Source organism: Apteryx mantelli, chromosome 6, assembly GCF_036417845.1.
Source record: "Apteryx mantelli isolate bAptMan1 chromosome 6, bAptMan1.hap1, whole genome shotgun sequence".
NCBI classification, from domain to species: Eukaryota; Metazoa; Chordata; class Aves; order Apterygiformes; family Apterygidae; genus Apteryx; species Apteryx mantelli.
In genome coordinates this window covers 12027456-12050716 of record NC_089983.1, presented here as the reverse complement: position 1 = coordinate 12050716, position 23261 = coordinate 12027456, and the positions used below count along the sequence as shown (strand labels likewise).

At 41.6% G+C, this 23261-nt stretch overlaps 1 protein-coding gene across 4 annotated transcripts in view; it reads left to right on the top strand.

Annotated features, from left to right (window-relative positions):
- The window catches only part of PIKFYVE (phosphoinositide kinase, FYVE-type zinc finger containing), a 69615-nt gene that overhangs the window by 37953 nt on the left and 8401 nt on the right, over positions 1-23261 (top strand). For 3 of the 4 annotated variants that reach the window (XM_067298746.1, XM_067298744.1, XM_067298745.1), the window contains 24 exons: positions 153-227; positions 895-1002; positions 2252-2392; positions 2660-2786; positions 3860-5046; positions 6548-6648; positions 7862-7933; positions 9438-9609; positions 10982-11160; positions 11637-11750; positions 12806-12914; positions 13027-13181; positions 13848-13938; positions 15099-15159; positions 15801-15956; positions 16782-16902; positions 18055-18150; positions 18879-18962; positions 19467-19558; positions 20445-20609; positions 21179-21238; positions 21652-21828; positions 22568-22671; positions 22933-23061. In XM_067298746.1, coding sequence (XP_067154847.1) covers positions 153-227; positions 895-1002; positions 2252-2392; positions 2660-2786; positions 3860-5046; positions 6548-6648; positions 7862-7933; positions 9438-9609; positions 10982-11160; positions 11637-11750; positions 12806-12914; positions 13027-13181; positions 13848-13938; positions 15099-15159; positions 15801-15956; positions 16782-16902; positions 18055-18150; positions 18879-18962; positions 19467-19558; positions 20445-20609; positions 21179-21238; positions 21652-21828; positions 22568-22671; positions 22933-23061 — 3876 coding nt within the window. Of the gene's footprint in view, positions 1-152; positions 228-894; positions 1003-2251; positions 2393-2659; positions 2787-3859; positions 5047-6547; positions 6649-7861; positions 7934-9437; positions 9610-10981; positions 11161-11636; positions 11751-12805; positions 12915-13026; positions 13182-13847; positions 13939-15098; positions 15160-15800; positions 15957-16781; positions 16903-18054; positions 18151-18878; positions 18963-19466; positions 19559-20444; positions 20610-21178; positions 21239-21344; positions 21829-22567; positions 22672-22932; positions 23062-23261 lie in introns of those variants that run through there. The other variant, XM_067298747.1, reaches the window with a different exon arrangement.

The following is a 23261-nucleotide window of genomic DNA, read 5'->3' as shown; positions in this document are numbered from 1 at the left end:
TGACAGTATCTGATCTTTCATCTGCTAGTTGAAGGTGTAGTTGAAGTCTGCACATCTGCAGCAATAAGTGTTTTGTGTGTTGTTTACTGCATTTAGAAGTTATGAGAATGTATGACAACCCTGAAAGTGTTCAACTTTCTCTGTTCTATTAGATCCCTGGTGGAAAGAAGTTTGATTCCATGGTGGTGAATGGATTTGTTTGCACTAAGAATGTTGCACACAAAAAGGTAACACAGGCTTGATAATCAACTATTGGCTCTAGTGCATGCTGAGGACACAAGTGTGCGGTGACTTCCTTCCTTTCTGGGTTATGAAGCCTCTCTCCCCACTCTAGAGGTTTGTGGGCTTTCTTTAGCCTGCTGAGTCCTTGAACAAGGATGGCTTTTAAATGTGAGCATATTGTGTGTTTCTATCCAAAGCTGTTTTTTTAGCCCAGGGATTCTAATGAGGAAAACCAAACATTCCCCATGCATGTATAGCAAACAACCCTTTCACTCCCGCCACCCTGAAGGACAACTATAATTATCCCAAGAATTAGCCAGAAAGACTTTTGTGATCCTGACTTATGACAGTATAATAAAATGAGGTTTTAACATAAGGCAGGAGGTCAGAATGGAGACTTTGGAGTACATCAAGATTTCAAGGTTCTGGGTGGTGACTGTAGGAACCTCCAGCATTGCACTCTTATGGGACAGCAGTTGTCTTGTAACACGGGGAAATTCCCAGAGCTGGCTGTAACATGCTCATAAGGGGGAAGAATGTGTAGCTGCGGGGGTTTTTTTGTTTTTTTTTAAAAAAAAAAAGTGTGATGGAATGTCTTCCCCCTGCCCCCCCTTTCTGTTTTCTCTTCCCTTACAGATATATCTTTTGTTCTAACTGGTTTATCTTTCCCAGATGAACTCCTGCATAAAAAATCCCAAAATTCTTCTGCTGAAGTGTTCAATTGAGTACCTCTACCGAGAAGAAACAAAGTTTACCTGCATAGACCCTATAGTACTTCAGGTCAGAGCATTTTTCTGGCTTTGTTAATTGCCTGTGGCCCAGTGATTCAAACAAAACAGTGATCAGTGCAAATCTAATTTCTGAGTGTGTGAGGTAGACTTGAGTTGGTGGGATTGCACAGGAAAGGCAAAACTACTCTTGTAGCAGTTAGCTAAGGAAACTGCTACAGAAAATACAGTATAAATTTGTCTTGTGCTGAAGGCTTTTGGGCACCAAGCATTACATGTACTGAGAGCAATTTTATGATCTTTGTAATTATGGAGTGCTTTAAAAACCATGTTTAGTTTTTAAGGATGTACTATACAATAAACACGTGGCTCTGAAGGTCAGAGCTAGACATGGCTTAGATGGGCAGAAGAATGTTAAAGAAGTGAGTATAAGTGAGAGTTAGGCTGTGCCCACGTTATTTCTTATCAGGCTTGGAAAAGTGGGACAACACCCAACCTAATGAAGTGGTGAATTACAGAATGTTACTTTGGAACAAGTGCTTTGCCTTTGTGAGCAGGGAGATGCCATGGGTGTGAAAAAGCTGAGGCAGATAGACTTTTTCTCTTTAACCCCCTGTGTGCCTGTCTGAGGATTAGTCTTCAGGTCTTGGCTGGAATGAATGTAGCATGGGTGTTTGGTGCCCTACTGACCTTGAGCCATAAAGTCTGAATCTATATTTGACTGTTTCCTTAAAATGCATCTGAGGCTAGCTGCGTTTGCTGCTTAATAGATAGGATTACAGGAAAGAAAGCATTAGCAGTATTACTTATCCCTGCTAAGTGAGTTGATTTTTCCAGTAAAGGTTTAAAGGATCTATCCTTATTCTGAACAGGTTAGAAGTATCTACTCGTCTTTCTGAATATTGTTCACTGTGATTGTTTCAGTGTCTGCTTCAGAACATGATTATAATTATTTTTATATCTGCATTGAAGTCCTATGTGATGGGGAATACTACAGAAATACTAGTTCAGCTGAACAGGTCGACTTCTGGTAAAAGCTTCATCTTTGCTGCTGCACTGATGTGAATGTTTGTCCTGAGGCCTTGACAAACAGCTGATAAACTGAGTGTTGTTGCAGCTGGAGGAGGGGAGGGGAGAAATGTGTGCAGTAGGCAACTGATGATGCTTTTTGGATAGCTGGTTTTCTTTTCTTTTTTGGAAAGTTCGGTATTGAAATGAGAGAGAAATAAATGTTAAGGATTTAAGTCTTTTCTCAGAGACAGGTTTGCAGTATTACTGCCATGCTTTGCTCCTGTCTGCAGGAAAGGGAGTTCTTGAAAAACTATGTGCAGCGGATAGTTGATGTCAGGCCTAATTTGGTCCTTGTTGAGAAGACTGTGTCCCGGATTGCCCAGGACATGCTGCTAGAGCATGGTATCACTCTGGTCATCAACGTCAAGCCGGTGAGTGTTTCGTGGCAGAGTCAGCCTGGGCCTTGTGGTGGATCTTGAATTCCTCTGTGTAGGAGGCTCACTGGAGAAAGCAAAAAGTTGTCTTTATTTTCTCTTCTAACAAAACCTGGAGCTGCTTTTTAAATATTTTTAATAATTTATTAAATTATTTTTAAAAATGACACTGTTATTTTCTAGAGGAAGTTAATGATGCTAGTGTAGCCCTTAGATTCTTTTTTTTGCCCTTTTAAATTCTTACTGCCCTTCTCATTTTCACAGCAAGTGTTAGACCGGGTAAGTCGAATGACCCAGGGAGACTTAGTGATGTCAATGGATCAACTATTGACCAAACCACGTTTGGGAACCTGTCATAAATTTTACATGCAAGTGTTCCAGTTGCCCAATGGTGAGTAAAGATCAATGTGTCCTAGCTTGTTTGCCTGAGAGAATAAATGTCTTACTCATCATAACTAGATCTGAACTGTTGGGTCCCTTGTGTGATCAAGTGTTATCCTTCCTGTTAATCTCTTTTTACTTCTGAACAACTTGAACAACTACAGTGAACTAAGATTGCGGACATGAGCACGGTCAAGAAGTGCCAGATTTCACTTTCTTCCTGAGATGAGAGGCACTAGATTTTAATTGGACTGGCACGTTCCATCTGAACGGACACACACATTCTTTAGCTCAACTTCATGCTCAAAACAGGAAGAGCTATATTCGGGTTGCTCAGGGTCTTGTCTAGCGAAGTTTTGAAAATCTTTCAGGATGGAGATTTCACAGCCTCTCTAAGCACCTGTTTAGTTGCTTAATCATCTTCCCCATAAAGAATTTTTCAACATGTCCAATCTATTTACCCTGTTGCAATTTGTGCCCACTGCCTCTTGTCTTTTTACTGTGCATCTCTGGGAAATCAGGCTCCTTTTTCCTCTGTAACCTGCTTTAGACAGTGGAAGTTTGCAAAGAAAGAAGGAAGAGATGCTGCCTGATAGGTTACCATGACGCACATAAACACTGATTACAATTCTTTGTGGGAAAAGCAGTCTTTGCATCTCTTTGCCTTTCCCCTCTCCAGCTTTGAAACTGCACTCTAAAGCTTATAAAGCCTTTAACTGTTAAGGCTGAGCAAATGTACTTGGGAGGATAATGGTTCTTTTGCTTCACTGCTTCTCACCCTGTCCCTGAGTCTGCAGTGATCTTTGAACATGCTCTTTGGGTTGACGTGTTCTATGTGGTTTTGACTTGGACTCTACGATGACTTGTTCTACAAAGCAGGGAAAGCTTACAGCAAAGGCTCGTTTTGTTAGCAAAAGTAAGAGTTATTTCAATATAGTGATGTGAATTTCTGCAGATGGATTGTGCTACCTGTGTTATTTACTGTTTAGTTTCTGTTACAGGCTCTTTGTGTGAGATACCTGAGAGCAGGTTAATTGTAGCTGTCATCCCTACCCTTCTGTTTTTGTCTTTGTTTTTTCCTAGATCAAACAAAAACTCTGATGTTCTTTGAAGGGTGTCCCCAGCATCTGGGTTGCACTATCAAGTTGTGTGGTGCTGCAGAGTATGAGCTGGCCCGTGTGAAGGAGATCCTGATTTTCATGGTCTGTGTGGCTTATCATTCCCAGCTGGAAATCTCTTTCCTTATGGATGAGTTTGCCATGCCCCCTACTCTAACCAAAAATGCCTCATTTCACTCCCTTATTGAGGAGCCAGGAGATGAAAATGAACATCAGAACCTCTTCAATGGAGAGGACTTCAGCACAGCCATCAGAGACATTGAACTCTCTTCTGACAAACTTCCTGTCATCTCTGAGTCAGTGTCCTCTGATGAGGTCAGCTTGGTTGAACAAAGAGGTTTGTTTGAGAGAGGTGACCAAGAGAGCAGTCAGCAAGAAACAGTGTGCTCAAAACAGCAAGAGCACCACAAAATAGAGTCACCATTTCCAGTGTTCAACTCTGTACCTCCTGCAATACCTGAAACATCCCTGCTGCCCCTCCATGGCATGGACCAGCACTTGGTCACTCTGGATAGCCAGCCCCTAGAGACTCTGCAACAGGCAGATGACCTGCAGGAGTCCAAGAGTCAGATGAGAGTCTTCAGAGACCCTCTCCAGGATGATACTGGCTTATATGTCACAGAAGAAGTAGCTTCCTCTGAGGATCGTCTCAAGACTTACTCTGCAGCATTTAAGCAGGAGTTGAAAGATGTTATTCTCTGCATTTCTCCTGTTATGATGTTCCGTGAACCATTTCTTTTGACAGAAAAAGGCATGAGGTGTCCTGCCAGGGAATACTTCCCTGAGCAAGTTTATTGGTCTCCTCTCCTCAATAAGGAATACAAGGAGTTGGAGAGCAGAAGGAAGAAACAGTTATTGCGGGATCTGTCTGGACTGCAAGGGATGAATGGGAGTATCCAAGCCAAGACTATCCAAATTTTACCTTCCCACGAGTTGGTTAATACTAGAATAGCTGAGCATCTAGGTGACAGTCGGAGCTTAGCCAGAATGCTGGCTGACTATCGGGCGAGAGGAGGGAGGATACTACAGAAAAACACGGATCCCTTTGCCCAAAGTAAGGATGTGTCCAGTGTCCCTACCGGAAAAACTGGATGCAGAATTGAAGAGGATGAGAAAGGACTTGCCCAGAGTGAATCCTCATGGTCTAATAAGGTAAGACTTAAGCTATGCTATTGGAAGCACATGGGTGCAAGTTTTTCCTGGCAGTGCAGAAGGCTTAGTGTTTTGTATTAAATGGTAAACCAAAGTTGTTTTTTTTGGGTTTTTTTGGTTTTTTTTTTTTTTGGATGGATCAAAAACAACATTTCAGATTGTAGTGCTCTGGGTACTTAAACTGATGTAATTGGGGATTAGGTGGGTTTGAGAAAGCAGAATGGGGAACTGACTGCAAAACTTGTCTGAGAAGGGAAAAGCTAATGAGATTCCACTTTCTGACATCCTGAAAAGTGCACAAAGTCAACTCAAAATCATGGTTTAGTACGCTGTCTGTTCAGCTCGGCTGTATGACTAGTTCCTGAAAATGATTACATGGAGAGGGAGAAAATGCCTTTGTTTCTGAAATTGGACTTTCCAGCTGTTTATACTGGTGATTTCTGAAGGTATTATATTTCAGTCTTCAGGAGGCTTAGTGTAATGGAAATGGCATGTAATTACAGGCTGTAATTATGTTAAAATATTTGATTATTTTTAAAAGCTTGGGTGATCTGGAGAAGTGTGAGAATCTCAATTCAAAAAAAAAAAAAAAACTTTTTAGAAATTTCAAAGCAAGGCTGGGTGTATTTGTAACCAAAAATATTTAAAGGTAGGAGAAACTGTGTGCCATGAAAGTAGCTAACTTGTGTTTGAGGAAAAAGATCTTGGGACTTTCTTGCACTGGAAGCTGTACAGGAAAAAAGACCATGAAAAGGAGTAATAGAACTGGTCTTTAGCAATAGTCAAACATTTTAGACCCTGAGTGACTCTCAGCCCCCATGTTCATAAGCAGTAGTCACTTCTTAGTCAGTGCTTAAAATGAACTGAAAATCTGTTTAACTTCACAGACCGTATGGGCTGTAAGAGGAACCATTGCTCTGGATCAGACTGGTCAATACTGTTACGTTTATTCAGTGACCAAAGAAAAGTGTTTGCTAACTCTATAGTTCTGTGGGGTGTAGAAGGGGAGACAGTCTCACTCCAGCATCTGTTTGCAGAGCAGGACAGAAAGTTGAAGAGTCTACTTTCTGTAGCCTGAATGAGTAATTAAGGTATAAATATATTGGCAAAGCTTTGACTTCTTCAGATGATGACCTGCTAGCCTCCAGATGGAGGCATGTCCTGTTTAAGATGCGCTAAAATGTGATGTGTCTTGGAGACTTTGTCACTCCCCCTCCCCCTTAAATTCAGTCCTCCTTAGCTTGCTTTCCACTGTAATATTCATGCACATGCATCACTTGCATTATGCATATTAGTTATGCTGTTCTAAAAACAGCCCTTAGCATTTACACAAGGTACAAGTCTACCTAAAGCTCTAGGATAATGTGAGGTTAATCTGTTGAAAAGGAACAAACAGGGATTTGCCTTTAAATAAAACTACCAGAAAAGAATTTTGTGTCATCAGGAGTTGTGTGTGGATGAAAGTGTCTGCAACCAGTGAATGAATTTTTCTCTCCACCAGGTGGACTGCCTGAGTCCAGTAAACCATCAGAGGCTCTGTGTTCTCTTCAGTAGCTCTTCTGCTCAGTCCAGCAATGCTCCAAGTGCCTGCGTTAGCCCCTGGTATGAAAACTACTTCTCTACAGCTTACCTAGTTGCTTGGTGTTTTTTTATTTTTATTCCCCCCCCCCCCCCCCCCCAGACAAGGTCAATGCTTGCTTCAAAGTAACTTTTCATTAAGGACTCCTGGGAAGGTTGTATCCATCCTCTAACAAGCAAACTGTTGCCACAAGAATATTCTTATCAGGTGGGGTAGAGCAGTATCCCCGAGTCTTTGCCGTCCTTGAGGCATGACTGAGAAAGCCCAGCCTAGCGCTGGATGCTTCAGTTGTGCCTTTGACTGCGGAGTGTAGTGTATGTGTGGGGAGGGCGCTGCATGCAGTCTTGTGGGGGCAACTTGGTGTGTATAAACACAGAAGAATGTCCAAGCCCAAAATTAAGACTTGAGAGAGAATTTTAGAAAGAATACTTCTAGATTGTATTATCAGGGGAGTGGCATTTGAATAAACAGCTTGCTTTCTCATATTAAAGTCAGCAGCATTAAAAGCTTTAGCTGTATGTCTAACTTTGAGGCTGTAATTAGTTGATAGCATGTAACTTGTGACAGACTTTTTGGCAGTAACCTGGGACAGGTCCCAGTGTTTCTTCACCTGGCTCAGATGAAAATAAAGAGATGGTGGCATCTTTCTTATAGGGGAAAGGTCTAGGGTTCCTGTACAAAGCTGAGGAATGAGCCAAAGGTGGTGAAAACCATTTCATTAAAAAGCAGCAATAAAATTACAGGCATTAGTCAGAAAAGTCTGAATTGTGATGCTTACCTTGATGTACGTTTTAAGTGGCTTGCTCACTTCAGATTCTGAGAATTCACAAGTTGCCATTAAATTTTTCTTGGAGGGGAGTAGGAGTCTGTAGGCTTTTTCCATCTTCTAGGTGTGCCTTTTTTGTAACTGTTAAAATGTTAATGTTTGAGACTTCAAACTGTATAGACTTTTGTGTCTAGATATTCCAGGACAAGAAGTTCAAAAGTGCAATTGAATTGTATTCAACTTTTAAATGTCAAGTTTAAAGTTGTTCCAGTAGGAACTCGAATCACTCCAGTATTAGCAAACTTTAAACTTGACAGCAGGGGTCTGGGAAGGGTAGTGAAGGGAAAAAAGGCTTTGAGTACAGGGCTGAAAACAACCATGCTGTAGCCGTAGATTTGTGAATTGAAGCCATTCCACAGCTAACAGTGGCAGAATCCCTCTCTAAAGCTTTTGTTCCTTTTCTACTTTAGGATTGTGACCATGGAGTTCTATGGGAAAAATGACCTCACACTGGGTGTGTTTCTGGAACGCTACTGTTTCAGGTAAGGAAGAACTTATTCCAAATCAGTACAGGCATGCTCTTAAAAAATCCTGACGATCCAGTTGTGTACTGGGAAAGCTTACCACCTAAATCTGCTTTTCCATTTGCTTTATTAGCATGCTGTAGTGAAACAGGAACTGGGTTTAGGAATTCACTTACTCATGCTCAGTTCTTATAAGCAAATACATCCACTGCTTTCCCACTTCCATCCTCTCCCTCTTATTTCTTTTAATGAGGAAATGGAACAGATGATGCAACAAGACTTGTAAGTTCATAAAGTCAAATGTGATCACTCAAGTACTTTCTTGTAATGTATTCCAGATAGCTTTTTCAAGGCAAATAACTGTATGGTCATAATTTTCTGTGGTTCCTCTTGGAACTTTCATACCAGTTTTGGAAAAAACTATTCCCTCAGAGTTATCGGAACATCTCAGAGTAAGGCCTTGTCATATCTCCCAGGATGCTGATGTAAATGGTCCAAAACATTTTTATCCTTGGCAAAATTTCATGTGATTTGTTTCATGTGACTGGGGTATAAGTTGCTACTGTTCACTAATATCCTGCTACCAGAGCTGCATACAAAGTCCTAGCAGGCTGAGAAGCTGGGTGGATAGTTTGTGGGTTCTCACAAGACAAAATTGCTCTGTTCTCTCCATTGGCAACTTGCAACAGCAAAATGCACTTAGTGTTCAAACTTCTCTGGAGGGACAAGTCCTGCTTGTGCTAGACAATAGGGAAGAGGAACTTAATAGTCCACTTCAGGTTCCTGTTTCTCTCTGCTGCCTAGCTGTCCTGTACTAAAGTGAACCCCCTCAATACTCCCCGTAGTTTCAGCAAATAAAACCCTTGGGATTCCTTCCCCCACCTGTATGAGCAAGGAGGATCTGGCCTTTAAGTTCTTACTTCTTTAAAGATTTTTCCTGTTTCACCTTGATGTCAAAAGTATTCAGCTTTTTTTTTTTTTTTTGATGTTGGTCTCTCCGCTGCATGACTTGGAAGACACCCATCCAAGGAGAGGTCATGAATTTTTCTGAAGAGGTGATATGGCAACACTTTATTCATCTCTTTCTTCAGGAGCTGAAACATTAAAGTTTTGGAGGCTCTTTGGTACATCTTTGTCCCCAGTGACCTTTGATCTGGGATGCTGCCAAGGTGCTATTCTAATTTGGTGCCAAGCACTTCTTGGTGCTTGATCCCTATTTTGTGGACTATATGGAATACATTGGTAGAGTCAGTCTTATCCTGGAAAGGTTATGATATCCACTGATACCCAGTCACTGCTTTTGGGACCTGCACAGCCATTGCTGGCAAGAGAACCTCCCTACATGCTACTCCTAAATAAGTGCACTTTACTAAGCCTTTAGTGAAGACTGTTTCTGCAGAGTGGACTTTCACAGTAAAGATCTAGTATGCATTTTAATGCCATGATACTAATATGTTGAATCAGCTCTTTAGGAGTGCCTAGCACATGGTGATTTACCAGTGTCTCCATATTTCTTTCTAAGGCCTTCCTACCAGTGCCCCAGCATGTTCTGTGAAACCCCAATGGTGCACCACATTCGTCGCTTTGTCCATGGGCAAGGCTGTGTGCAAATTGTGTTAAAGGAGCTGGACTCCCCGGTCCCTGGATACCAGCACACGATTCTTACCTACTCCTGGTGTAGACTGTGCAAACAGGTAAGTATGCAGACTTAAAAACTGTTGCTGTTCCTCCTGTAGTGTTCCTATGGTGGCTGGCCTTGTATGGAAAGGCTGCATTTTTGAGAAAGTGCCCATTCTTGGAGTTATGGGTAAACTAGTACAAAACCTGTTACTGATGTAGGCGTTTTCATGTGTCTACAAATTCCTTTCTCAGAATTGCATCTGAGGGTGAAACATCTTGTGATGGGCTCCTGTTGGAGAGAGTCAAACCTAGCCCCTGACAGGATAGGTTTTAAATGGAGTTGATATATTGCTGCAAGTGAATTGCTGACACAGGAGGGAAAGACTAGAGTTGTTCTCTTAAACGGGAAGAGTATGGTCCATTGCCTGAAGTGAAGCCATGAAAGCAACTGAAGAATGTGTGTATAGGGAAGGGCAGACACTGAGACCTGCTAGTTTAGTAACTGGCTTAAAACCACTTAGTTTTTTTTGTAATCTGCCATAGACTGGGCAGTCTGTGCTGAGTCAGTAGTGACTGATGTGATGTCTGGACTTCCTTTAGTAGAGCCTAGAAAGTAAATAAAATCTTCATTGAATGAGTGATTGCTTTGAAAACCACAAGTTAGTAAGATTGCATATTATCTGAGACTTCTGTAATTTAGTGAACAGTATACTCATCTCTAGCTAAACTTACTGTAAAACTTAGGAGCCTTCAAAGGGACAAGAACAAAACTTAATTAAACAAGATTCACCCAGTGCCTCAAACTGGAAAACACTTTAATTACCAATGCAAATGACTCAATTCACCTACTTAATGCTAGCTTAAACATGGGTATTGGATTTAAAGATATCTGGAGGAAGTTAACTTAATTGCTGAAGGCAAGCCCTATTTTGCTATGTACGTTCCTGTTCCATAACCTTTTATTTCAGTGTACTCATGTAAACACTAATATGTTTGTGGCTATTAGGTATGTATAAATAGGTGGCTACTCTAAGCTTGCAAGTACTGCTGGAGTTGAAATACACTGCAGAGCAATACCAATGTATTTCTAGTTAAAGAATCACCGTGGAAGAAGTGTATAATGAAACCATTGCCGCTGACAATGTGCTGCTGGAAATTGCCCCTCTGCAGAGAAATAGTGTCCCAGATATGAGCTTCCAAGGATATATTTGGACTCCCTCAAGTTACACTTGCAGTCTTCTCTGTCTAGCAATTGCTGCTTATCCAGTTTATTGTAACTATGTGTGTGTTGCCCTTAGCTTCCTATAAACACCATAGTTTTTGTTGATACATTTCAGAGTCATAAGCACTTCTGTTACTAGATGTATTAGACTGCTATCTAGGTTACACTGTCCTTAACTTCATCCTTCAAGCCCAGGGTTAAGATATTTTGCTTTCAATTTTCAGGTGACGCCAGTTGTCCCACTTTCCAATGATTCTTGGTCTATGTCTTTTGCAAAATACCTCGAGCTGAGATTCTACGGGCACCAGTACACTCGAAGGGCCAATGCAGAGCCTTGTGGTCACTCCATTCACCATGACTATCATCAGTATTTTTCTTATAATCAGATGGTGGCATCTTTCAGGTGAGGTCCATTGCTGGAAACCTTCCTTTGTCTAGTACTATGTGAAGCATATGGTCAGGTAAGGATTCCTCAAGTCTGTCCTTCACTTTGAATACAGCGTGGAGTAGTGTGACTGTGCTATAACCACAAGGGCAGGTATGCATGTTGGCTTGCGGAGGGTATTGTGGGTACCATCACTGCTCTACGTGGGGTGCGCAGCATTCATAAGAAAGGATGGTTGCAATTCATGGTATGGAAGGGCAGTAATGGGTGATCTCTGTTTTAAAGAACTTCTCCCTGTCTAGTCTAGAAGACTTTCAGAATTTTATTTTTGCAGCATGATGGATAAATTATCATGCTGTTACTTGCTGCTAAAATTAACTAAAGCCCTGGAAACATCAACAGTGCCTATTTCATATAAAGCCACAAACTGCAACATGGTGCAGAAGTACTGTATGGGGAGACTTCTATTAACAGCTGTCTCTTTGCCTTCTCAGCTACTCTCCGATCCGTCTGCTTGAAGTGTGTGTCCCACTCCCCAAAATCTACATCAAAAGACAGGCTCCATTAAAAGTTACTATTTTGCAGGATCTCAAGGACTTCTCTCAAAAGTGAGCTTTGCTTTCATGCCTTCCTCAGTTTATTAGTATTTTGGACTTGTATCAATAGAACACATAACCATTCTTGCTGGTATAAACAAGACAGTTGCTAAATACTCATTGCTTGATAGAGAAAATAATGATTTTTAAATGCTTAAATTTATAGGTGTATATACAGTTCTAAGCAAGGGTGGTATTGGAACCTTCTTTCTCACCTTTTCTGTTCTGTCTCTCCTGATCTCTCACATCTTCTCATCTGGTGCAGTTTGGCTTAAACACGGCCAGTAGAAATTAAGAGTCGTCTTTTCTCCATCCCTCAATACCACACTGGTATCTGAGTGATCTAGTGTATTTCTGAATGATGTTGCCAAGTAGTCCTTGGAAGGCTGACAGCCCATGCCTGGAACCTCACTCTTGTGAAATGCTTTCTCAACCACAGCTAAAGCACTTCTAATCCTCCCTCTAATACTAAAAATGGAGCAGAGGAGGTTTTCCTTGAAGGCTTAATCTGAAAACTGCAAGTAATGCTTTGTATCCTTGCTCTAATATGCCTTTTTGGAAGGACCATCTGACAGTTTGTATCTTGACTTCAGCCTAGAAAAACTGCAAAGAAGATATTGTTCAAATCTGTTGTCTGAACAGAACTGTTTTCTTTATATTGCTTGTGTGGCAATTAAGTGTGTATTTAAAAAAAAAAAAAAAAAAAAGCCTTTGACTTTTCAATCTGATAATAATGGCTAATCAGGTACCTTTCCGTAGTATGAGGCAAACCACCTCAGGCCCAGCCACGTTCTAAGTGTAGGAACAAAGAGGGTGGGAGACAGACACGGGAGGAAGCTGTTTTAATGAATGTCAACGTGTGTGTAACAGTTAAGGTTTCTGCTACACTAATGGATTTTTCTTCCAACTTTCCCAGTAAATTCAGTGGGACAGCCTACTGTGTAGAAGACTGTCTTATGTTGTCTCTTGTATTGTGAAACTCTAAACACATTCAGACTTCTGTGAAAGAATATTTAAGATGATGTTTTAAGTAAACACAACTTAACACTTTGCTTCCCTGTTGACAGGGTGTCACAAGTGTATCTTGCTGTTGATGATCGCCTTGCTTCTCTGAAAACGGATACTTTTAGCAAAACAAGGGAAGAGAAGATGGAAGACCTCTTTGCACAGAAAGAGGTAATGAACTGCTTCTACACCAGCAGAGCATAGGCTACAAAGCATGCAGAGAAGCAACATGGACAGCGTGTCATGTCTGGTGACAGAATATCGACACTTTTTCTCTTGGCAGATGGAAGAGGGGGAGTTTCGGAACTGGACTGAGAAGATTCAGGCAAGGCTGCTTTCATCATCGTTAGACACACCTCAACAGCTGCAGTCTGTTTTTGAGTCTCTGATAGCTAAGAAGCAAGGTCTCTGTGAGATGCTGCAAGCCTGGAATAATAGGTAAGGAGAACAGATGTCGGAATCAGAGCGACACTGGTACTGTGCTGCTTATAGAAGGGAAGAGATTCTTCTATACTCCCTCCTGCCTATACCTGTATTGCAATTGCTATGTAGAGAGTGTTATGACAGCTTATGCTGAATGTTCTCTACTGCTTAAGACCGTAGAGCTGATTGACTGGAACAGAAGATCCTTAATTAAAGGCCAGATAATAAAAATGTTGTGTGTTGTTAACTCAGCTTGCATCTGAGAAGAGAAAGTGTCATTTAAATACAAATGGAAAGAGAGGGGAATGACTGGAAAAGAGGAGAGCATGTGAAAGCAATTGATTCAGTAAAATGATTTTGGAGCTGAGCAGATGTCAAAAGAAATGCTTTAGATAATTTATCTTGCTGTTCTTATGAAAACTCTTCCCTCTCACTCTGCAAGCCATCTGGGGTGTGGTGTTTGGAGCAGGTCCTGCTGCTGTAGTGTTTGTCAAGGCATGAGGAAAAGGTTCTGTCTGTGGTCACTTGAAACCTGGCTTTGGTGCATCTTGGCAACTATCTGAGTTTTCAGTAAAGACTTGTGAAGGTCTGCTCGGCTATGTTGCAGCATGGAAAATCTTCATATTTGTGCCTTTCACGCTAATATCTGTAACCTATTTTGGGGGTTGTTTTGTTTTTAAGGTTGCAGGATCTCTTCCAACAAGAGAAAGGGAGAAAACGTCCCTCAGTGCCACCCAGCCCTGGAAGACTAAGGCAAGGTGAAGAAAGCAAGGTACTAGCAGCAGGCTGGAAGTTAATTAAACCTTTGTTCTGGTGGATCACAACAGTCTAAAACTGGCTTCAGTTCACTCATTTGATATTAAGTAAACTCTTCTCACTGCATCATGAAATTTTCATCTATAAAAGCTTAAATTGCATGTGAACATATGCATCTTTTTATTAAGATGAGAACTGAGAGCTGTATTCTACAGAAGTAGAAGACTGAGTATAAATAGCTCTTGATATTTGTGTGTGTGTGTGCGCACTTGTGTACTGTTAATATGAATACTGACAGCACAGAGCTGGCCTCAGTGTCAAGGGTACATCTAGACAGGAATGAAGTCGTCGTGTTAGACTCTAGATTTGGATAAAATCAGTTCATCCAAATCTAGAGACTTAAGAGGATGAGAAGCAGAGTGAGAGAAAATGGCATGGTGACTGTTACATATCAGGTTTATGGGTGCTCTCTTGTGAAAAGGAAAAGACAAAAAACGGGAGATATGGGTAATGTAAGCAGAGCAAAGAACACAGGCAGTACTGATAATAAGTCAGTTGGCTCCCCTCTGCTTTGGGAGGTGTCCTGTGGCATCTGACCAGGGGAATGTGTAAATGATTTTGGAACTGCTGCCTCTCAAAGGGAGTCCTGCTTAGGAGGACTGACAGTTGCCAGTGTGCTGGACAACCCCACATCTGGGAGCTGGTACTGTGAGAAAATGTCCATACTGCAAGATGATACAATGATGAGTGTTATACAGAAAGGCTGAACTCCTAAAAGCTTTAATTTTAGCAAAGTGTGCTAAGGATCCCAAGGGTAAATCTCTTTCATTTTGAGGCCCTGGATTTGCTCCACTGTATGTACATGTGTCCTTTCCACTTAACAAATACTTTTAAATGCTGAAACACTTAACCTTGATCTAGCTGCCAGTAGGCTTATACAGAGAAGGAATGCTGTCTTTAAAGTAGCATACAGAGATGATAGCCGGGGAAAGCTGGGATGCTGTGCCTTGTCTCTTCCACGTGGTGGCAGATACGGTGGCGGTGCTGAGGATAGGAATGGTGGGTGGGAGCACTCTGCTGCAGTAAGCTTGCTTTTGCAAGTATTCCACAGAGAGAGGAAGGTCTATGGCTGTGAAGATCCTAGCATCAACATTGATCTTTTGTTACTCTTTCTAGATCGGTAGCATGGATGCTTCTCCACGCAATGTTTCTCCAGCACTGCAAAATGGAGAGAAAGGTCTGTTTTTTGTCTTTTGGGTTTGTTTTTGTTTTTGGTTTTTTTTTCCAGTCCTTTCTCAAGCTACCAAAAAGAAGCTTGCTGTAACCCTTTCTCTGACATAAAATGGGAGCCTTTGTTTCTCTAAATTACCATGTTTGACAGTGAATCCCCATTGCACAAGATGGGAATAAACCAATTTCTAGTTTACCATTACAAAAAGCAAAATGTGGGGCTGTGTTACTAATGACACTAAATTGGCCATCAAGGGTTTTGCCTTTGAACTTGATCACTGTTTGAAAAACTTCGGAGTCTTTCTAAATAACAGAATTACTGCACAGAATTTGGGAAATGTGTCTAGCCTGTTTTGTGAAGTGGTTATAGGTGCTGAGAGGTCTTACCTGTGAGGCATACTGAGAGTCTGTGGGAGCTGAAGGCAGTGGGGATATAAGCCTATGTGTCTTCTGGAGGTTTATGTGCTACACTGATCTGTTGCTAGTTCCTTTCCTCTGGGTGATCTTCCCTGCTTTCTAAGTTTAAAAAAAAAAAAAACTTTTTTGAAAGTAGACACTGGTGATGGCTTTGTCTGGAGGCAAGCAATATCACCTGTGACGGCCATGTGAAATGCTTTCCTGTGTCCTTAACTGTTCTCGTACTTTCAGAGGATCGTTTCCTGACCACTTTATCCAGTCAGAGCTCCACAGGCTCCACCCATCTTCAGCTGCCCACCCCTCCAGAGGTTGTGTCGGAGCAGCTGACCGGCGGCTCGTCCTTTGCCAACACGCTCTCTGAACAGGACACAACCAGCAGCTCAGAAGGTATAATTCAACTGTGGTCTTGTATTTCTTCTCCTGCCTCTCTGTGGCAAGCACATGGGATCTGTTTAGGAAATGGCAGCTTTGGTAACTCTGAAGCATAATGCCTAGAACCAGTTGCTTCAGCCAGCAGACTGAGAGTACCCTTTGCTCCTTGAAAGTACACCGCTTCAGGATGAACACAGATTTTTTGTTTTGTTTTGTTTTGTTTTTTTTTGGTTTTTTTGCAAACTCTGCCTCAGGCTAATAGCTAAGGACGCTTCTGCAGCTGCAAAAGAGGTATATTATACGCAGACTAGCAAGAAACCTACCTGTCTCTTTTGTTAAGGTCAGCATTGCTTCTCTCTCTCCTGCTCTCCTTCCCTTACTTGCTTTCTTTTTTGTCTCCAACACTTCCCTGACAAAACAATACATACTGTTTTCAAATGCTCTTCATGGCTATCTTTAGGCCACAGGTGGAGTCAGTCAGCCTTCTAAAAACAAGTTATTACTGCAGATGTGATACTTTATGCATCAGTTGAGATACTGTGTGTGTGTGTGTGAGAGAGAGAGAGAGAGAGAGAGAGAGAGACAAGGGCAGAAGAACAATTTAGAGTGGGAATGGGGAGAGCCTGGGGTTCTGTTGTAGATTTTTCAATAGCTTTAGACAATTCACTAGATCTTGGGCCCAGTTTCCTAACTGGGGAAAATAACTGTGGTATTCTGGGATTGAAATGTTTTAGGGAAAGATACTACAGGACTTGATGGAAATAAAGTGGTCTACTAGCTTCCTTTCAAATTCACAGCTTGAAGTTTATGTGGTGCAGAATTAAGTTATCTCTGTTCCAGATGTGTTCGATGGACACTCGCTGGGATCTACAGACAGCCAAGTGAAGGAGAAGTCTACTATGAAAGCTATTTTGGCCAACTTGTTGCCTGGAAACAGCTATAACCCCATTCCATTTCCCTTGTAAGTACTGCCTAATATATGTGAAATACCAAATTGGCAGCCTTGTCCAATTGCAGAGCTGTGCATGCTTCCTCTGCTTACTAGATCATTTAAGTCATTCCCTAGGTTTTGCCTTTGAATAAACTGTAAATCTTCCTCAAGGCAGGAAGACTCTTGTGTCTCTTCTAGGTGTTTGTAGGTCACCCCCTTTCCTTATTAATGACTCGGATCCTTCTCCTAGTTCACCCTTGTGCATACATGTTATCAATTTCATCTCTTCTTCCTGGCAGGCATCTGGCCCCAGAACTCCTGGGTGGGGGGAGAAGGGGGTGTCTTCTAACCCCTCTGCTGCAGGGAGGGAGAGGAAATGTCCTTCCTTACCGAAGACTTACTAAAGCTACATGCTTGCCTCTTTTGTTTTTGCTTCCAGACCTCTTCCAAGGGTTGGACCCAAATGGGCATTGTCTGGGTGTAGGTCAGGTTCAATGGCTACTGCTTGTGCCCTCAAGTTCCTTGCCCATGTGAAAATGGGCAGGCTGGAAAGTCTTTCAGCTACTCGGTCTGCGTGCATTATAGTGTTTCTTGTTCGTTGATGTGAGCCTAATGTTTGGCAGCCTGAGTGTAACTCTTTTGAATCCTACCCTAAAGTAGTAGTGGAAGCCATGGGCTAGTGAGGTACAAAGTAAATGATTTGGGCCTACAGATGAGTGAAAAAATCTGATAGAGGTTTGGGAGGCTTTTTAGAGGCTTGTGTCCTAAACCTTTTGTTCAGAGGTGTCCAAGTTCATGCTCCTGCTTCACTCTGCAGGCCATGCTGCAGGACAGTCAAAGCAAGCACAAGCAGGTTTTGGCGCTGTTGGAAACAGCGGCTGCTAAACAGAAATAAACTCATACGCTAGCTTGGAGCTGGTTTGCTGCTATAATAAACTTGCTTGAAGTGATGACTTTTTTTGCCCTAACACATTAAATTTACATTTAACCACATAGTTATGAATGTGTCTAATGGGAGAAGCTGGTCTGGGACTCTTTGGCTCCATGTTGAGACTTGCAGTTCAAGGAATTGTTTGTGTCTAGAGTGCAGTGATGAAATTCGAGTTCTGACCAAAACTTAACCTTTGCTTTCCACAAACTGCTACAATCTACTAACATTCTCTCTATTTTATTTTTGTTCAGTGACCCAGATAAGCACTACCTAATGTATGAACATGAACGTGTACCTATTGCAGTCTGTGAGAAAGAACCAAGCTCCATCATAGCTTTTGCTCTCAGGTACTGGTGTGATTTGCTGTTCCTCTGAGGTTTAAACTAACACATCATACTTTGCAGCTTTTGTGTGCAAGGAATGCATAAACTCTGGTAGGGAACAAACAGAATTTCTTTCCTCAGCTTCTTTGAGAGTTTATACTAGAGCTGAAGCTGTGTCCATACCCACCTTCCACGTCACAGTAGCATTTTTCAACCTGCAACTGGATTTCAGGCTAATCTTTCCCAACTCAGTACGCAAAAATGAGTTGGCTGGGTGTGGTGTTCCCTGGAAACTGACACTGTTAGAGAAAGAACTGCAAATGCAATTTGCTTAGCTCTCCAGCGTGGAAGAAGTGCAACTGAGCTAGGGGACAAAGACTGGGTATTCATAACACAATCTCTCCATTACTCATAGCCATGGTAGCTTTTGTTACTGCTGAGCTCTCCAAGCCAGGTGCTTCAGTAAATCTTGGGGCTTGTATGTCACTAGGCAACAGACTTTTCAAGTAGCTCATTCTTAAATTGTTCATATGTGGGCATGGGTGGGGGGAGGAGGGTGGCAAAGTGGGGTATCTTCTGCAGCATGATCCAAGGCAGCTTCTGTTCCAAGGGAACTAAACCTAATTGTGGTGGGAAGGTGTCCTACTGTGGGTTTGTTTCTGATAGTTGTCTCTGAACTGAATCTTTGAGCTGGTGTTGCAAGGATTCCTAAAGAACAAGTGACTTCCTTTTTTTCCCCCCCCCTCTTTCAGCTGCAAGGAATACAGAAATGCCCTGGATGAGTTATCCAAAGCATCTCTGAAGAACAGTTCTGAAGAAGGACTCCAGCCAAACAGGTTACATGAAGGGACTACAGTATACTAGAGCATAGGCAGAGTCATTATGGTGAAGAAGTGAAAGTTAGGATGGGGAACGGCCCTTAAAATATGCCTCTGTTGGGCTTTCTGCCTTATGATGGAATCCGACATGTTCCAGGTCACTAACACATTCATACAGTATCCGAGTTTCCATTTTACCCTAGGGCTGTGCTGGCTTCATCACCTGATCCCCTGGTTGCGTGCATGATAGAGATGACTGGGCCTGAACTTCTCTGTGATGATGGAAGCAGCTGTTGCAGTGAAGCCCTGAGAGAATCAGATTCAGAAGGGTGTATACTTTCCTCAGGGAGGTGGAGGACAACTTTGGAGAGTTCCACATCATTACCACCCTAAATTGTATCCCCTTCCCTTACCTGTACTTAGCATTAGGCAGGGAGGAGAACTAAATGTACAGAAGTGAAGCATTAAATTCACTCGGTAGCATTTGTTTGACTTAATATGTTTTTATTCCCCCACTTTCAGCATGTCAGACAACAAACCAAAGAGCAGTAGCCCTGTCCGCCTGCCTGAGGCAAACATGGGTCCTTCAAATCGCACTGCAGAACTAGAACAGCGTAAGACCATTTTGCCAAAATAATGTCCATAACATTAATTTCAGGTTGAGTGAACTCAAGTCTGACAAGCTGAGTTCTAGCTCTTGTGAGGGTTAACTTAGAACAAGGAAAATGCGTCCTGAGTACCAAATCCAAATTGTTTCAGGTGGGCTTACCAAACTTTCTCATGCTGAAGTTGCAACTGGTCTTGGAGTTGCCTTGATACAGAGCATGTTATATACTTTGTAAGTCTGTGTCCGTGATGGCTTATTGGGTTTCTTATGAGATCAGAATATTATCTACTGCTTTAACCTGTTATTATGTAATGGAACTTAGATTATTCTTAGGTCTAGCCACCCACAATGTGTTCTGACCTCTTTGACTATGGCATTGCCCTGTTTGAAAAGATGCTAACTAAAATATTTTGAAAGGGAGAAGGGATGTTCTTATTAACTTACACTTTATTTATTTAACTTACATTTGTTTTATATGTTTTCAAGATGCCATTCATTCTTTCAAAGGGGTAGACTTGTGGTGGTGGGGGGGTTCTCCCCATATTCTTAAGTTGTCCATCTTGTGACAGCTCCTGTTTTGAATTGTCTTTGCTACAGCTGAAATGTTGACACTTCACTCCTGCAGTAGCAGTGATTTAAGCAGTTAATTCCCCATCCTTGCGAAACACGCTATGTCAAATGACTCTAGCATTCCAGAATGCTCAGAACGCTAAATCAGCTAACCTGATGGACCTTGGTTGCCTGAAGAATAGCAAATGAGTTACAGTTGAATAGTATCATCCCTCCATTTAGAACAATGAATGGCCAGTGCTTGTATGAGTCATGCTTTTATTTTTTTATTTTTAACTGCCTCTGTAAATGTCAATACCAACTTCTTTCTTTCTTTACTGTAGCAAAGAAACCATCTGGTGTTCTGTCTTTCTTCCGTGGCACGGGAGGGAAGAGCCCAGACCTGTCTTCCCAGAAGAAAGAGACCTTGCGTGGTGCTGACAGTGCCTATTACCAGGTTGGACAGATGGGCAAAGAGGGAACAGAAAACCAAGGAGCAGAACCTCAAGGTACCAGTTTCTGATCATCTTTTGCATTGGACTGTTTCTTCTCCCAAACCTTATTCATACTTAAAGCCCAGAAAGGACTCCAGCTCTGACTTTTTTCAACAGTCAAAGATTATTCAACATCTTTTGAAAATGAATGCTTTGAGCATCAAATATAGGTTTCTCCCGAAGACATTGCTTTGCCTTATGAGAAGAGAAATGGAGACTTTCAAGCCCCTGAAACTATAGGGACAGTCCAGACATTGAGTAGGCTGGGCTCAAATTCCTTTGAATTGAGCTGAATTTAATCTAGCAGCCCAGGCTCTCTTCCTCACTTCCTGTTTAATTTTTCATTGCTTCAGCTCATGGAAAAGAGAATGAAGAAAAAGCTTGCACTTACATATTGCATGAACAACAGTCATCTTCTAGCATATATAATCATAACCATCTCTCTAATTTTAGTTACCTATTTATTCTTGAAAAAAGAAAATAATTTTCTTGTAATGTGAGTTTACAAGTAGTATCTTGCATAGCTTTTTCTGGGTAATAATAATGAGCAAGCCTTACAGAGAGTGATCCCTTTGTGCTTTCAGATGAGGCAGATGGAGGAGATGGACAGAAGAAACAGCTGGTGAATCCCCATGTGGAACTCCGTGAGTTGTTGTAATTGATAACTTGAAGTCTTATTTGACGTACTGCTGTCTTCCTGTTATGAGAAACCTTCAAGTTGATGAAATTATTTTCCTTTGCATTGCACAGGAAGGAAAAAGAAAATCGGAACAGACCAATTGCATTTCTACTGATCGTAATCAATCTCTGATGTGGAAACACCCCACAAAACTTTTAATTTTCAGTTGATCTTTTGTATGGACAGTTTTCATTGGTATATGCTGTGAGCTAACCTGAAGGGCTTGTTATATGCTACCCCCAAGTTTTCCACTAAAGTCCTGTCAGTTCAAACTTTTGAAGTACAATAGGTGGCGGTGGGGGATGTTTAGGAAAATAAATGTTGCCAGACATCAGTGAAATCTTCATAACTGTTACTCAGGAAGACCTTTTCTTACAGAGTTTTCAGATGCAAATGCTAAGTTCTACTGCCGGATTTATTATGCTGGCGAGTTTCACAAGATGCGTGAAGTGATACTGGGGAGCAGTGAAGAGGACTTCATCTGCTCTCTCTCTCACTCTATGCCCTGGCAGGCACGAGGTGGCAAATCTGGAGCTGCATTCTATGTGACTGAGGGTAAAAGCAGCTTCTTCCCCCCAACCTTTTTATTTAAATCCTGGTTACCCCTAGCAGAGGGCTGTTGACTGTGTCAGGTGGTCAATCAGAATGGAAAGCTAAATGAGTTGTTCTGAGGTTTTCAAAGTCAGGTTGTCCATCTTTTTGTACATGCAGAAAAATGAAGTGGTGGTAGGGGGGAGGTTCTGTTTCCAGTGGTAGCAGCTAAGGAGACAAGTTGAGCAGAAAGCTTGTAGTTTCCTAGGCAGGCTTCAGACAACAGACTTCAGTATAATTCAAGAAAGGTATGGTTATCAAACACGCTGCTTTTTATTCCATATGCTGTAGCTGATTTGTAGGGTATTTTTTTGTTTGTTTTGTAGTCTTTTTTGTTTGTTTGTTTTTAGTGGCTTATTCTAGGCCCTTCTTTAAAGCAAGTCTTGAATAATCTTCTGGAAGAGTCTGTAGGTTATTTCTATTGTCTGTATAAGGAGCTGATGTAGCTGAGGTAAATCTAATTTAGGCAGTCTTTTCTCCCTGATTTGCTAATTGGCTGAAATCCAGAAAGAAAGCTTTCAACATCTGGAGTAAGAAAGTTCCTAAAAAATGACCTTCTGTAGCTAACAGTTTAAGAGAATTACAGTCCTTAAATTTTCAGACAAACTGCTTCAACCACATGACAGTCCTAAAAAAAAAAACTTTAAAAGAATACATCACTTGCAATATGTAACCCTGTTGTCTCTGGTTGATGTTAAAACAGATGACAGATTCATCTTGAAGCAGATGCCTCGTCTGGAGGTCCAGTCATTCCTTGACTTTGCTCCACACTACTTCACTTACATCATCAATGCAGTTCAGCAGAAGGTAATAAAAAAAATCAACCTTTATTTTAGTCATTGTTCTGTATTTTATGGACTAGTAATAGTTTCCATTAACCCCTTTCACTTAAGCAAAAGAAAATATGTTGGAGGGTATGAGTTATAATGTAGTTTAAAGATGAAAAGCAGGAATTTTGCTAGAGCTTCTAAGCTGTGATACACAGGCAGACAAAACAGTGGCCCTTTGAGTAGTTGATTGGTCATTTCCTGTACATAGAAATCATACCCAATGTATTCTCTTCATCAGAAGCCTACAGCACTGGCCAAAATCCTTGGGGTCTATCGAATTGGCTACAAGAACTCTCAAAACAATACCGAGAAGAAGCTGGATCTGCTTGTCATGGAAAACCTTTTCTATGGACGGAAAATGGCTCAGGTAAGAACCAAGTGTGCTGGTCAGGTGCGACCAAGTGTTGTATTCCCCTGCAGTGCATTCCGTTTCCTGGCTGAGAGCAGAAAGCTCTGGCTTACTGGTAGCCATTTCTGTTGTTGTGTTTTATCTTCGCCTGTGCTGTCTATATCTAGCATTTTTCAGAGATGAGCGTTTGTGCCTGTTTCTTGTTATGTGATCCTCAG